This window comes from Plectropomus leopardus, chromosome 4 (genome assembly GCF_008729295.1).
Source record: "Plectropomus leopardus isolate mb chromosome 4, YSFRI_Pleo_2.0, whole genome shotgun sequence".
NCBI lineage: Eukaryota > Metazoa > Chordata > Actinopteri > Perciformes > Serranidae > Plectropomus > Plectropomus leopardus.
In genome coordinates this window covers 18076717-18092896 of record NC_056466.1, presented here as the reverse complement: position 1 = coordinate 18092896, position 16180 = coordinate 18076717, and the positions used below count along the sequence as shown (strand labels likewise).

General features: G+C 39.9%; 1 protein-coding gene across 2 annotated transcripts; it reads right to left on the bottom strand.

Annotated features, from left to right (window-relative positions):
* Window positions 1-2824: 2824 nt before the first annotated feature.
* LOC121941698 (PDZ and LIM domain protein 3-like) lies at window positions 2825-15942 on the bottom strand. 2 transcript variants are annotated; one of them, XM_042484538.1, is made up of 7 exons: window positions 15773-15942; window positions 11625-11812; window positions 9749-9833; window positions 9455-9642; window positions 6152-6279; window positions 4663-4774; window positions 2825-3557 (listed from the first exon to the last, which is right to left on the bottom strand). In XM_042484538.1, exons 1-7 carry the CDS (start codon window positions 15863-15865, stop codon window positions 3368-3370), a joined length of 984 nt encoding a protein of 327 aa, XP_042340472.1. In that variant the 5' UTR covers window positions 15866-15942; the 3' UTR covers window positions 2825-3367. The 2 variants fall into 2 exon arrangements, with proteins under 2 accessions (XP_042340472.1, XP_042340473.1); XM_042484539.1 differs by having other exon boundaries at window positions 11661-11812; window positions 15773-15941.
* Window positions 15943-16180: the final 238 nt, after the last annotated feature.

The window sequence follows — 16180 nt, the reverse complement described above, 5'->3', positions numbered from 1 at the left end:
AACATTACTGCAATATAAATTATTGTTGAAGTTAAGTAACAAATACTAAAGCAGCCCAAACAAAGAATAACAGGAGAAATAAAATCATTACTTCACCCTCTGTGTATATGAACTGTTGTAAATAAGCTTTTTTTTGCTATACACTACAGCCGTGACTCTTAACTTATGGCTCGTGGGCCAGATCTGTCCTGTGACAGGTTGCAGGGTGGCCTGTCAACCATTTCTTAAATTCATAATGAAAATCAATGTACTTAAACTTGACATTTTTGTACTTTGAATCTAAATATAGTGCATAAAAAGCATTAAAATAGAGCTTGTTTTTTAAAAAAGAAAAGTGCCCCAGGACAATCACCAGACCCCCATTAGAGGTCCAGGTTAAGCCCCAAATGTCCTCAAATCCTAGAAGAAACACCCCCATGAATACATCTGATCTTTGCGTGGCTATTGCGACTGGATTTTCGGTCTTTGCAAAGACGAGTGAATACACATTAACATTTCAATGGCTGAAAACAGGCAGATTCTTTAATATATATATACTGATAGATATTACTAATACTTGTTTATTAACTGGCCCCAGTCTACTGTCAAGTGGCCCCAAGGCAAAGCAAGCAGAGTATCACTGAGCTATAGGACCAAAACTGGTGTTTCAAGGAGGTCAATTACATCACTTTGCCTTCCCTTTTTATTAGCAAGTTCCTTAACATTACCTCACTTCATCAGTGTTCCCATTTTCAGACACGTTGGTCCCGGTCTAACAGTCTGCTCGGCAGCAGTGGTCAAACACATCACTGTAGGCGGTCTCACAGCATGGCTCCTGGCCAGCGCTGATGTATTTTTCCTCAAAAAGAACAGATGATGAAGACCAGGCAACACAGGCTACAACCACAAAGATTTAACCAGATGTGCTCCCTCTCTCTGTAAGCATATTGGGCCTAAGATGAAGTTAAGTAATGCGGGGCTGGATGTTGTTAACAGCAGACGAAAAAATCTATTTTATAGATGTTCTGGTGTACAGGTCCTGGCGTGCCAGGTTAAATTGTCTGATTCGTTGTGCTCTTCTACTGGATCATCACACAGCTGTGTTCTGTCATCATTTTACAAACTTAAGCCCAAACTGACAACCGCAGAAGTCCCGATAGACGCGCAAATGAAGTGGCCATAGTATAAGCATGTTAGGGAGGAGTGAATCCACCTACAGTGATGTGATAACCAAATGTACCAAAACTAAAGATACATGTGTACATTTTAAAATGAAGTCCTACATGCTCATTCAAACAGTCATCAAAGGTCAGATCATCATTAAACAGATTCAGTGCTACAAATATCTGGAGACCTTAGATGACCATAAGTTGATGTTTAATGACAACACTTCCCAGCAACAACTGAAAGCTCTCCTGGAAGTACAACTGGTTTGGGGTGGGTAGTTAACTCATGACATCACCTTCTCTTTGGGTTTGGTAATATCTCATCAGGTGACAAGTACAGGCTGTGAGCATTGGTGTTAAAGCGCCTAAAAGTCTCTGTGTTCTACATTTGCCTGCAAGGCAACTGTCCCCTCAGGGCCAATATAAACCCTGTTTACATCTCATATTAACATGTGTCTCTGGTGATCTGATCAAAACTGGATAGTGCTAAATGCAGGTGTAAATGGCTACCAAGATGCATTTCAGAGCGGACCGCTCAAACCATTTGCCGAGGTGGTCTGAGACTCACTCGACCACATATCTTTTGTAGTACAGACAACAAGGAATAAGTCATCAGTGCAGGACATGGTGGTTGTTTTGGTGAACGTGTGTTGTGCGCTCTGTAACGTACCCATTTGATGGCAAGTTGGACGAATCGTTGCTTTACCATGCCTCATTTTGCCTCATGGCAGGAGATTTATTTAATTCTGCTGACAGCGATACTTCAGCTGTACTAACACAACTGCTAATGTGACCAGTGAGCATGCTATAGAGCAGCTAGCAAAGGGGTGGGCATACTAACTGTGCTGGGCAGCAACACAAACTGAACATAAGTGGTCTGCTATAGATAGGGACAGATGTGCACAACAATGCATCTCGTCTGTCCACTTGTGTTTGGATCACTGAAACGCATGCTAATACCAGGTCTGAACAGGCTCCTAGTTACAGCTGAAGCTGAAGTTGAAGTTGAAGCATGCCAGGTCCTGCACACTCACACAGGTGCTTTTAGTTATTCTTGCTAATCACACCTCAGCTGAGGTTGAGGATAAGCAAATCTCTTCCTGGAAGAACACAAGTTTAACAGGAGGCTTTGCTCCAATAGGAATGATGAAAGGTGTAATTTGTCCCGCCCTAACAGGCCAAAGAGAGAGTCAGGGACATAAAGCAAAGCAAAAAAGCAAATAGAGCCTAACCAATCCCACAAAGTCCCAAGCAAACCAAGTGTCACCCGTGTGGTTTTATAATGGCTGTGACATGTGTTTTGTCTGTGTTTTGGATCATTTTACTGAAAAAACAAAGCCTATACTTAAACAACCCTAAAAGGTGGTTTTTAAAATTTTGTAGTTATATCAGACTCAATCAGAGTGGAGGACCAACCATCCATTAGCTGAAATGTCTGAAATGTTTTATTTTTGAAAATGTCTTTTTGATGTGATTTGAAGGACATCTGTGTAAAATAATGAAGACCACAGCACATCCATTTGCAAGCCTTTGATCTCTGTCTCTCCCTTTTCTTTTAGGGCTATTTGCATACTGTATTGTACTTAGTCTGGGTTACTCCACTTTTTTAACATAAAAATGCTTTCCTGTTAATACCAGGTGGTGCTTTTCATCTCGACACTTCACATACAGATGCTTTCTTACAGTATAAGCAGAGGTCTTTATTGAAAAGACATCAAATTGCAAGAAACTGGCAAGGTAGTTTTGTCGTCACTGCAGCTGGGCTCTTTAAACAAACAGGCTGTTCAATGGGCTGTTCTCACAGAAGACATTTTGACTTTTCATAGTAAGAAGAGCACAGGTGTTACTAAAAACACTAATGATGGCTCCTTTATATTCAAGTGCTCCGGTGAGAGTGATGTTGGGATAGCATGCAAGATACCAGGAACCTGAAAACAAAGCAGCTAAAAACACCTCAACCATCATTAATATCAACACTTAACACCTGTCCTTTTCCTGCTGTGACAAGTCAAAATGTCTTTCATGAAAAAAAGGCCTTTTTTTACCTGTAAAATGTTCCTAAAATGTTCCTACACAAAGATTTAAATTCAGAAAGAGAAAAGTGTATTGCCATTGAAATATTGCACACAGACAACATCAGAAAAACGGGTGCAGATAAACACATAAAACAGATGCAGGTCACAGGAGTGTCTGTTTGTATGTGTGTCTGAGTGTTTGTGAATCTATGCAGAGGGGAAAGTTGTGATGAGGTCGTGTCCCTCCGGTGGTCTCATTCTAGCCCGAGCGTGAGTCTCACAGTACAGTTGCCCCTCTACAAAGAAATAGCCCTTCTGTTTGAGGTTGACGTCACAATCAGAGCACACAAAGCAACCAGGGTGACGATACTTGTCTCGTGCTTTCACCACCGTCCCACTGTAGCATGAAAGACAGAGAGGGAGATGTCAAATGCAAAGAATAGCCTAGTGTACGTGTGTAGTGTGGCAGTAATAGCCTACTTTTAAAATACAGCCTCCCTGGATGGATATAAAGTGGGGGTCGCTGACATGAGTTGCCTGTAAGCAACACAAAGACTGCACCAGTTTTAAATAAGACTGTCTCATTCATTAACAGACAGAATCCTATATGTTATAAGAACAATTTGAATAATGCTGTACCAAATAATTATACAAATGCAACACATAGCAGCATTAAAGGAACGCTTCACCCTACAAATCATCATCTGTATGTCAGTTACAAACCCCACCATGTTACTTTTATTTTGGGAGGAAAGTTTAGTTTTTTACACATGGATTCTCGATAAACTGAAGTCATAGGGGTCTGTGTTTAACAACAGCAAAACTATTGTAAAACAAAACAAAACAGCACATGAGCGTTACTTGTCCTTGCATGAGGCTGTTTATGCAAAGGTGCTTTGAATAGTAGGAGTTAAAGAGAAAATGCTTCTGATACACATGAGAATAATAAAACATTTCTAAACCATTAACTTAAATGTACAAACTATTTTCAGGCTGTTTATAGATGAGTATGAGCGCAACTTATATATATATATAAACAATTAAAATGATACTACTTTTATTTTAGGTTACATTCATCTTCACATTAATTAGCTAATTTAAAACAACTAAGAGAATAAATGAAAAGCTCTTCATCAGGACTTAATAAAATTAGGAACAATTCATGCTAAAAGAAAGGTGGTTTATTATTTAATTTTTAAGTTTTAATTTTGTTTTTTACTGGACAAGGATTCCTATATTTGCTGAAGAATGTTTTTTGTAAAAAGGCTGTGTTTTCAACAGCCCTGCAATAAATCTTACTTATAAAGCTTGTACAGTAATGCTCAGCTTCTGTCAGTTCAGAAAATGTTAATCAATTTGAATATATAGTTATAGTTATAGTTTGTGACGTTATGCTACAGCGGACTGTATTGTTCTCTTTTACTTTTCTCCAGCCTTTGTATTGATTCACGGAGGCTCTGAATGTGAATCACAGATGATTGTTTTTTTCTATTTTTACTCACACAATCCCATTCCCACACTTGTCGCAGACGGGCAGTTTCTGCAGGTTTCCTGTGGGCGGAGTTGGTTTGGTTGTGGGAGCTTTTACTGTCCTGGTTAAAATGGGACGAGTGCCTGTCCACATGGGAGAGAAACCGCTCAACAAAACAGCCCTCGACTCATACAGGAGCACATAAATAAAAACAAAACACTCAAGAGAAATGAGGCAGGACAGTTAAAATGCCTTGAATCCTAATTACCTTTTGGGTAAAGGAAAATTGTGTAACTTCAGCTGTTTACAACTTAATTAATAATGGAAACACATGGAGGAGTGCTTTTGTAACGATGTGTTGAGCAGATTTATCCCTGCACTACTTGAATAAGGGGGACACATGAAGTTATGGCTTGATGACATATTGTGTAGCATGTTATGAGACTGGTTAGTCATACAGGGTCAACATATTACATGAATAACACAGTTCTGCGGTCAGTATTGTCTATTTATAATAAGAATAGCATCATCAATTGAATTAGTTGGAATAGTTGTTTATGCAACACTTAGTAGGTCATCGGCTGAGGGAGGTGTTTTTTTCACATTCAGCTGTAAAAAAAAAATTAGTTACAGCAGGTTAGTTGCATTCGTTATTGGTTCGGTCCCTGTCTCCTCCTGTCTGCATGAAGTGTCTTTGGGCGATGACAGTAAACACCCCAAATGTACAGGATGTAAAAATACACATCCCAAGTCACTGTGATGAAAACATGCTAGTATGTCATGACTGTCCTCCACCAAAATACGATGACTCGGGCCATTTTTTAAAAGCAGAAATTACAACCCATATTGACTTTTTATGTTAGGCGGCAACCCCTAGTGGCCGTAGTTATTATTACGGCAGCAAAGGTCCGGCGAGTGATTTCGCCTTTTCGAGGATACTCTGCCTCTGAATGACTTATCCTGACATTCCTCCCTGATTCTGACCAATTCCACTCTTGCCTAAACCCAACCAATCGACGCAACAAAGACGAGTACTAGCAACTCTTAGGAAGAGTAGGGCATGTCATTCCTTAGTTATCCTAGGATTTGCAAATTTGCATCCAGTGACGTAGTATAAAAAGCAATTAGGGTCTTCTTAGGGCAGGAGGGTTAAACAAGAACAGGACTGTCATCTAGGAGGTAGGTGTTTGTGTCCTAACCGTTTTGCTGTAACATTAAATACTTATGAGTAAATGAGCAACAAAGTTAAAAAAAAAGAAGAAAAATAACATTGTTTTAAATCAGTAGGAGTAGCAAAAAAAGAAATAATGTGAGGAATCCTGTAACTCACTGTAAAAAGCTGATGTAGGAAATACTTTTTCAGGGCCTCTTAAACATCTGTATCTGTTTGTACAGTGAGGCATTGCCTCTTTTTGGCTGTCAGTAAAAGCACAAATATTTTACTGCACCGGTAATCATTTCACCCTGTACGATGTTTCAGTGTTGTGGACGTAATCGTCTGGTAGAGATGAGGTGCTCACCATCACTGTCAATAAATTCCTGCAGGGCTTTGAACGAGCCAGACTGTCGAGGCTCCTGGGGCTCCTCCTGGTCTTTCTGTAACATCTGGTACACGTCAGAATCCTCGATGCTGGACAAAGTCCTGGGACTGAGCAGCACATTCAAACACACACACACAAACAAACATCAGGTCAGGATACAGAACACAAATGTTGACTATCTGGTGATGGAAGAAGTATTCAGATCATTTTCTTCCGAAAATTATGTAGGTATTTTGGCCAGTTAATGCACTTAAACTATCAAAAGTAAAGGTACTTGCTGTAATAAAATGTTCCCTGTCAGTGTTTTATATTATATTTGTCATTTCTGGATTTATATTACAGTTGCATTAATGTGTATTTTGCATTTTACAGCTGTAGATGTTTACAGCTGTGCTAATTCTAACTCCTTTATATACTGTTGGGTAGCTTAATCTACACCCATGGTCTTTCTGTAGGAAAACAGTTCCCAAATTAACTGCAGTCCAAAAAAAATAAAAGCTATTATGAATTAATTGAAAAAAACAAAATATGAAAAGGTGACTAATTACATGTAAGAAAAGGGTCAGGTTTAATCTGATCTTCTAACAGGTCAAGGTTAGGAAAAATGACCTGATTTGGGGGTTCAAGACCTTATTAATAAATTATTTAAATTAATAAAATCTTATTCATTCATTTTAGTCTGACATTATGACTCTAACATGTCTTATGCACTGATATGTAGAATAAACTAAAAATATTTCAGGGACAGAGTTTCAGAGTGGCAAGAAAGTGATATAAACACGACAGGAGGGTTGATGTGTGTTAAAAGAATATTAAACTGGGGTATATAGGGCCTTGGGAACATAGATATGCTCCCAGATTTGGAAATATATGGTTTTTATTGGACAGAAAGATTAAATTGTAATTTGAAAAATAACTTAAGCTGTTCGACAAATGTGGAGTAAAAGGTACAGTATTTTCTTCTCAGAAAAGGAGAATAAAGTTGTATAAAATAAAAATACCTGACTAAATATACTTTGTTCTCCTCCAAAGCTGCCACTGTCGATGGCACGGTATCGCTTTGCTCTGGAGGTTGTTATGACTGTGACAAATTAAACTTCTTTTTCCCAGACCAACCTAAGTCAATATCATTAAGAGAGATTCATGCTTGTGGTAGAAATGATGCATTGAAATTGCATTGCCCTGAGTTTTTTTGTGGTTACTGACTGAAGCAGATCAGGTGAGAACGAGCAGCTGGAGATTATTTACAGAGCTACAACATGGTGAGTCAACCTTAAAAGGAGAAAAAGGAATTAGACGCTGAATGTGGAATGAGTAAGAAAAGTCGTAAACTGGAGTTTTCCAGCTTACTGATTCTACAACACGCCATTTTTTATGCATATTGCAATATTTTCTTTCTACCATCATCTTCTGTTATATGATAATTCTCTCTAGTTGGCTGGTTATTGACTATGAATACATTACAGACATCCTTATTTTTCCGTGTAGCGTAGCCCAGAAATTATGCAGATTAAGTCTATGTTGTACCAGCTGACATGTCATAGGTTCGATGTGATATATGACTTATTCAGAGGCTGCGGTTAATCCATGGATGGATTCATTCCTGTGGGCTGTGGTAATATATTCTCAGCGTGACACACTATATATCAGGTAGCCTAATGAAATCCACATGACGGGAAGGCTGAAGGCTACTTCCACATCTGTGGCTGTATTAAGCTACTCAGCTGACATCCTCAAACTAACTGAGCAACTGGGTGATTGAGGAGGTGAGTCATGTAAAGAGCAGGTGGACTACGATGAATGTAACAACAGCAAAACAGAAAAAAGGCTGTACAGGGGCAGGAGGAAATCATGAAGGGAACAAAATGCATTGCTACATCAGTAACTCTTTAAGGCTGCAATGATCGTTACACCACAAAATATAGGAAAGCAGTTTGGCCTGAGGGTGGCACCAGAGGAAAAGTTATCTTGAAATTATTGGATCAATTAATCTGCTAATTCTGTGCTAAAACATTCTGCACTTGAAACAGCAACTAAGTGAGGTTTGAGTTTAGAAAAATTCTGCAAAAATACGCATTTCCAAAGTCCTCAATAAAGGTAATAGCTAATTTCAGTTTGGCACCAACACTTTTTTTTCCCACAGCTTCTAAATGTTATTGTAGATTCATTACTTTTCTCTGTTTTATATCACTGTAAATTTCAGTCAGATTTTTTTTAAAAAAGGAACATGAGTGGCTTGGCTTTTGAATACATTTTACATACAAAAAAATGTGTGGCAGCCTTAAGGCCACACAAGCTAAAATGCTTATATGAAGAGGGACAGTCTATACCCCAAATCAATAATACCGAGCTAGCATGACAGCTCAGCCGAGGAGGTCGCCATCTAAATCTTGTGCTGTCATGAGCATGAGCCTCTTGTCCGTGACTAGAAGCACGCTTCCCTCTGTGCAGTGATGAGGCTGGTGGGTATATTTTGGGGAAAAAGTTTCTAATTGGACAGGACTTTTGGAAAGAGACACTGCTGTTGAGTTTCTCAAATGTATGTTTTTTTTAAACACTTTGAGCCCCACAAGCCGAGTGCCATCTAGTTCAATTTCTTGAGAGAAGGCAGACATCTCTAAGGCTGATATCGCCAACATTTTGCAACTCACACCAAAACAATCTAGACTGATGAATGACACTACAGGTAAGAGAGATGTTAGCATGACTAATGTTGTTGTAGTATGGGTTTTTTTTTAGCCAGTATTAGCCTTAAGCTCATAACAGAAGTAACACCATTCCAATAAAAGTTTCTCACATATGCTAAACTAGTTTGTCAAGCTTTCACAGATTTAAACCCACACATTGGAGCAGGCTGACTCCTTGTGCACGTGTTAATATGACACTTTAAGATGTTATAGTAAGTGGTGTGGCTCAAACTGTGATTAAAAAAAGTAAGTTTAATAATCAAATATATCCAACAACCATTTCTTGATGATTGATTGTGTATGGGAAATGTGATTGTGACCCAAAAATCCATGCAAAGCCTGGTGCCACTTCTGGGAGCTTGGGGCCATAGAACTTAACTCTTATGTAGCTGTGAAGATATGTCACCCTGTGCAAGAGACCAGCTGTTGAACAGGCCAAATGACAAACTGACATAACTATCTGTTGAGCCATATTGCTATTGCTAGCATGGCTGATAGCATAATCAGTGCACTTACGACTCACTGTGGCTGTATGGTGCAGGGCTCTGAAAAACCTGACTGCCTTGTCAAAGCTTTATAGAGTGAAAACAATCACCTCACAGGCTTGGGCAGAACCAGGCCTCGGATCTGGCCCTCCATGGCGTCCTGGATGTTGCCTGAGGAGTAGAGGCCTATGGGGGTGTTGTAGGCTGTACTGACCACCTGATGCGTGTCATCAATATTTGCTGCCGCAACAAACGGCTGAGCTTTCCGGTTGTGAGCTGTCCCAATTGGTTTATATTCCTGCAGGGAAGAGAAGGACGTGACGTCATTATTGAGACAACAGCTAGATAATGATGTGAAGCAAAATGGTCAACGTGATAAATGTGAATCTCTTTCTCAAACATACCTGCTGTGCTGCTTCCAGGTTCATTTTATAAGGGTGAGTTTTACCGTCCTCCACAACACGTGGTGACCACAGTCTGGTGTCATTTCTGAAAATAAAAAACAGATCCAGGTCAGAAGGTCACATGACCGTTTAATTTTTGAGTCTATGAGTGTGTGAGTTGTTTGCAATCCCAGTGTATAAAAAAACTGAGGTTTAATCTGCTGCTGCTCACACTTTTATTGATGCACCATAGGACGTGTATCACTTTCAGAAGTGGATATTTGAGTGTGTCCAAACTGGAAATGTGATAAAGCTAAGCCAAAGTCATAGGCCATACCAAATTCAACTGATTTTGCATGAGCTGTTAGATACCCAGAAAAGAAAGGTGAAATGGTCACAGCTGGGAAGGCTCAGACTAAATTCAGATGTTGGTGGGAAAGCTCCAGAAACACAAACACAAGTTTTCTATAACTGCAATTTGAGCAATGTCAGCATACATCTTGTATCAATTCCTGTTGGTACAAAACAAATAAGTATACTAATTTCCTGCATACTAACCTCCGAAGACAGCAATATGAAGATTATTATGTAGTGATTCAAAACCTGGAGGTCAGCGCCCACATGAAGGTATCAAAAGATAAATCCAAGGGAGTCATAAGATGATTAACAGGCGCAAAGAATTCTCCGACTTTCCTTTACTCCCATTTCTGCTGAATTTCCAAAAAAGTACGTAAAACACCCACATAAAGCCAATATCTCTTCGGTAACAACTGACCTGCAACTGGTGACTAGAGATCACAAAGTACTTTGTTTTAAGTAGTTACGAGCCAACAACTTTGGGAGCCACTATTGTACAGTACCAGTCGGCCATTATCTAACACTTTTGTTTTTGTTCCTATTATCGCACAAAAGGCTTAGCTTTCTTAAATTTTGTTCAAACATTTGCATAAATCCGCGTTAGTGAGCAATTTGCACTTTGGCATCTTGGCAGTACATCCAACCGATTTAGTGAGCCAGCTCAGGACCTCCACCTGCAGCTTATTCACCCAGAAGCAAGGTCATCTCAGAAGCCGCCAATGAGAAGAGTGTCCTCGAGACAGTTTCTGAAATTCTTCGATTGTGCAAACAAACTGCTGGATCAGCTGGTCAGGTGGTTAGTCTCAGACATTGTTGCAGGTGAAGATGCTAGGCATGGAAGTCTGGGCTGGTGTGTTTTTTCACGGTCTGCAGTTGTGTGGACAGTTGGATGTACCGCCAAATTCTCAGAGACAACATCGGGGACAGCTTATGGTAGCGAAATGTACATACTTTACAGGTAAAGCTCTGGTGGACAAGCCTGCAGTCAGCATGACAGTGGCACATTTCCCCCAAAACTTGTGACATCGTGTCATGTGACCAAACTGCACTTTTTAGAGTGGCCTTTAATTGTGACCATCTCAACGCATATCTGTGTAGTAAAGATCCTGTTTAATTTGCATTTGGATATGCCACACCTGTCAGGTGGATGGATTATCTTGAATAAAGGGAAGTGCTTGCTTATACAGACTTTTACAAATTTGTTAACAAAATTTTAGGGAAACAAGCCTTTTGTTTTTGCTTCCGATTTTTCACGCGTTAAAATAAAGACGTAAGGCTGCCTTATGCTCAGTTAAGTGTTGAGTAATATTTTTGTTCTTTACTATAGAATATAAAGGAACAAAATATTTTCTGACACTTGGATATGGATCTGCTGGAGACAGTAAAATACACCACAACATAACTTAATTTAGAATTGAATCCACAGCTGTCTGACGCTAAAATGGAACAATATAAACTTCATCAACACAGTAATTATGGCAAAGCTAATGTATTACATTTCATTATACGGTGCAAGTGTTGCCTCTGCTGTGTCCGGCACCTGTTTGTGTTCATGCTTTCGGTTTCTGCATACAACCTTTCAACGGTAAGACTGAGCTGACTGGTGGACTCTTTTATCTTGTTCTGGGCTTCACAGTGCAGCATGTTTGTGGCTGGGACTCCCTCGATGGCCAGGATGACATCGCCAGCGCACAAGTTGGCTATGGCTGCCTTACTCCCGGGAGTGATCTGGAAGTGAATAAAAGAGGGAATAATTAACAAGAATAAATACACTTATACACTTACACTACACTCGTACAGGTTGGACAGAGCAGATGGATTCTTGCAAGTAATAGTCTTTTATGTCTTCTTATCATTATTAGTTGGTCCACGCTTATTTGTGGATAAAAACAAATAACTGTAAGAACAAACACTTGTAGGTAAACAATAAGATCCACCATCGTGGAACTACTGATAACTTAAACATGTTCTCAGTCTAAGTCGTCACGAATCGCTGTACCGGTATGTACAGGTGGGGCAGCTTTGTGAAAAGTCTGTTCTCCATCACTGGCACTTCATCTTTCAATACACAACTGTTCTTCATGTTTGCCTGCTGGTATCACAGCTTTATATGATTTACTTTTCCTTCCTCTGAGTCTCACCTGGCCTAAATACTCCTGCAAAAAACAGAACAGACTCTACTAAGAAGCCCAGCAATTCAGTCAAACTCACAACAGAAAAGATTTGGGCCAGTCATGACCTAAATCTACAGGTTTTTCACCACATGCACTTTGAAAAACACTCCACTGCTCTATGAGATGCAGATTGCCCTGGTTGGTATGCACACGCGTAAACTGCCCGATCCTTGTCATGGAGATAAAGTAAACATGCGCTGCTTCCCACTAAGTGACAGCATCCAGATGGAATATGTATTCTGCCGGCCAGGAAGTGATCAAGATTAATAAGAACCTCCAGAGGGCTCTCGGGGTCATAGAAAATACCTCAGGAGGCAACTTCAAACCCAACCGCACATTCCCACTTACACTACACAGGCCCTGACCTATGCTCAGCCAGATTGCATTACGGGACACAGGAAACTTAGCTACACTGGGATGTTGCATTGAAACTTGAATTAGGTCATATACCTATAAATAACTGTGGATGAAAGTGCTGAGGGGATGCCTCATGCTGCCAAAAAGGGAGCAGTAATTTACAGTCAGGCATTTTTGGGAGTGCTGCTGTCTGTATGTTTTACTGCTCTGATGTTACCTGAATGCGTGCACAGCTATGCTTTTTATCAGATTCTTTTGTTTCCACGCAGCTAAGTTTTCATGTTAAACATTTGTCTTTGTTTAAATTACAACCATCTCTTCCTTTTTCCATTCCCGTTTTCTGTCTTGCTTTTTTCATCTTTCCCTTTGTCTTCCGACACCCGTTTATCTTTTGTATTTCTTGCCATCTTTTCCTTCTTCAACTGATCCGCAAGCAACCCAAAAACATAAAAAGAAAAAACTAAAAAAACTAAACTTGAGTACAATTTATAAATATTTGTCTGTGTAGTTTTGTAAGTAAAAAAAAAAAAATATTCCAATATTATGCAATGTAAGAGTGAATGAGGAGTCAAAAAGGAAAAGAGAGAATCCAGTTCGATCTTACACAGGCTCCGCCATCAACTGGACTCTATGGGTTATACTATTCCTACTGAATCTAAATAAACGCAACTTCTTGCACTTTTGACGTTTGTATAAAAAGGCAGAAAATTGTTACAAAGACTTTAATAAAAGATGAAAGTTTCTGAGTCGTGTAAATGTGATTGACATAACATGAGGTAATATTTATTTCTAAACTTACGACACGTGCAAATGCCTCTACTGTAATAAATTTGCAGTCTCCACGCTCAAGCTAAAATACCCCTGATGACATCACCAGGGTTATTTTCTCAGACTTGATAGAAGTCCCTCCATAAAGCACAGAAGACACAATACAACTTTCTTTCACGAGTGTCCCTTTAAGGCTGCTGTCTGCTGAAGAAAAAGATGACTATCGCTTGTGTTTACTTTCCTCGACCAGCTGGGAACACCGGCAGGTCATAAAGAGGAGGATGTTCCTGCCCAAAAATGGCAGTGTGGGGGAGACACAATTCACTGGTGTTTATATGAAGTCTGAGAGCTCACAGACACTGAATCTCATCAGTGTGGTGTTTTAGTCCGGTTTATCTTTAACGTATGTCTTTCTTTAATATCTTTCTGCCTCACAAGAACATTTTAGCACATTGCTTCTTGTGTTACTGCTCACATATCATTTGCCGTCTCTCTCTCTCTTCCATTCCTCTCCTTCATCCCAGTCCTCTATCATCGCAGTTTCCACTAACACAACAGGTGTGGGGTTACTGGACAGAGCCAGTGGTTCGAGACCTAACTATGCTTTTAGTCAGTAGTTCCTGAGGTCTTTCTCCTAAATATAGATTCACATAACCCCAACAGCGTGGGATTACTGGGACCCCTCACATCTGATCCTACGTGACATCGAGGACACAGACATGAAGACATCACTGTTCATATTCTGAAAGTTACTTTTGTGGTAGAGTGGTGAAAAATACTTTGCAAACCGGCAAACTGATCAGTGACTGCATGCTATAACAGGGTATTTCCATAAAAAGCGACACACATAAAAAGACAAAAATAAGCTTTTCTCTTTCTTGCTGAGAGTTAGGCGAGAAGATTGACAGCACTCTCTCATATTACTCCACTATGAAGTTAAAGCTAGGAGAAAGTTAGCTTAGCATAGCATAGAGACTGGGGAAAACAGCTGACCTGGCTCTGTCCAAAATGTCTGTGAAAACATCTTCCACTTGGATCCAGGTGTGCACCTGGGTGTGATGTTTCCATTGCCGCCGATAGTAGCGGAAGCCAATAACTATGAGTGACGACTGCAGAGTCGCTTATTCCATGAATTGTGATTGTGGCATTTTACCACTAAAGACAAAAGCCAGATGTTGGGAAAGCTAAAAGGGATGCTGGTTAAGGGTTTTATTTATTTATTTATTTTTTAATTTTCTTTAAGTCTTTGGACAGAACCAGGCTAGTTATTTCCCTAATATTGATCTTCTCATCTGACTCTCAAACAAAAGAAGCCTGTTGGCGTGTTGCATTTAAAGTGAGTATTTTTTGTATCAGTAACAGTCTGGTATTTTCATGTGATCCATTTGTTTGGCTGTGCTTTGTATAAACAGTAAATACCATATTAGTTTAAGGAAATTATCATTTTCATATAAACAGATGAAAAAGATTTTAATTTGCCAATCTGAATCAGCAGCCACTGCCTTTTTTTTCTTTAACCAAGTATCTCACTCATAGGTCATTTGTTCGTCTAATGTGTAATGTGCTCACTGTGAGATGTCATGACACAATAATCTGTCCCCTGTGCTGTCAGTCTACAATGAGGACAAGCTGTGTGATGCTGCATGTTGACCTCCAGCTGACCATTTAGTGACTTTTGAACAGCTGCACTGTTATAATAGATATATCATAATGATGCAGTGACACATTGCCCATGTTCTCCAATCACTCACAAAATCATTCTGATACGTGTTGACTCGGCTGTCAGCATGAATGCGTGGGGGGCTTCAAACACATGAAGTGGATTATTTACAGCTGGGGGATTCTACCTTTCTTTTTCTTCCATAATCTTTGCAGTTCAGAGTTGATTAACACACTCTGCAGGACTGACTAATGATATCATGACCTTATTTTGCTTCTAAATTCTTCCATTGGAAATCGACTCAATGAGACATTTGTGTGTATTTGTGTGTGTGTGTGTGTGTGTGTGTGTGTGTGTGTGTGTGTGTGTGTGCACATGTCAGAGTACAATGTAGGCTGCTATTTGTATCTAAGCCTCTTGCATTTACAGTGGCACAGGTGCAAGCCTCATACCAGCCCAGACAGACTCTTTCTAGAACAAACCCTCCGGGAAACACTATGTTACACAAACACTGACTCCTCTGGACTGGACCACTAAAGGATTAACTTCAAATTTTAGACATTTGGCTGATGACAGTGGAAACATCCTCAAATCCTTGATCTTCTGCTAATCAACGACAATAAAGATATTAAAAGCTGTTAGAAGTTTTTGTTTTCTCAAGTTATTAAACGGAACATCATTCACTACTTTTTTATCTGATCTCATGGAGACATCCTATCAGTCACTCACCCTGGAGATGGTCAGAGGCTGGTTGAAATCCTTTCCTCCTGTCAGGCGAAACCCCCAAGGGGCCGGACCGTCCAACACGACATTGACTGGCATGGCCCTTCAACGTCTCCCAGCTGTTAGGTAACAGCAGCAGGGACAGTAAACTGCACACTGCAGGGCACAAATTTAAAGAGCAAAGGAATATCAAAGTGATGGAGATTTTGACCCATGTGGGTGGGTGCAAGGGGAGGAGAATGGACAGACCCCACCCCAGGAGTGAAGTAATTGGTCAGATTTTGGGAACTGGCTCTCAGACTGTTTTTACCAGCACTTGCTCTCCACTTTTGCTCTTTCTGTTGAGCACTTTTGTTTTGTTTCTTCTCTTCTCTCTTACTATCTCTGTCTACAAATAGAAAACAATGTTTTGCT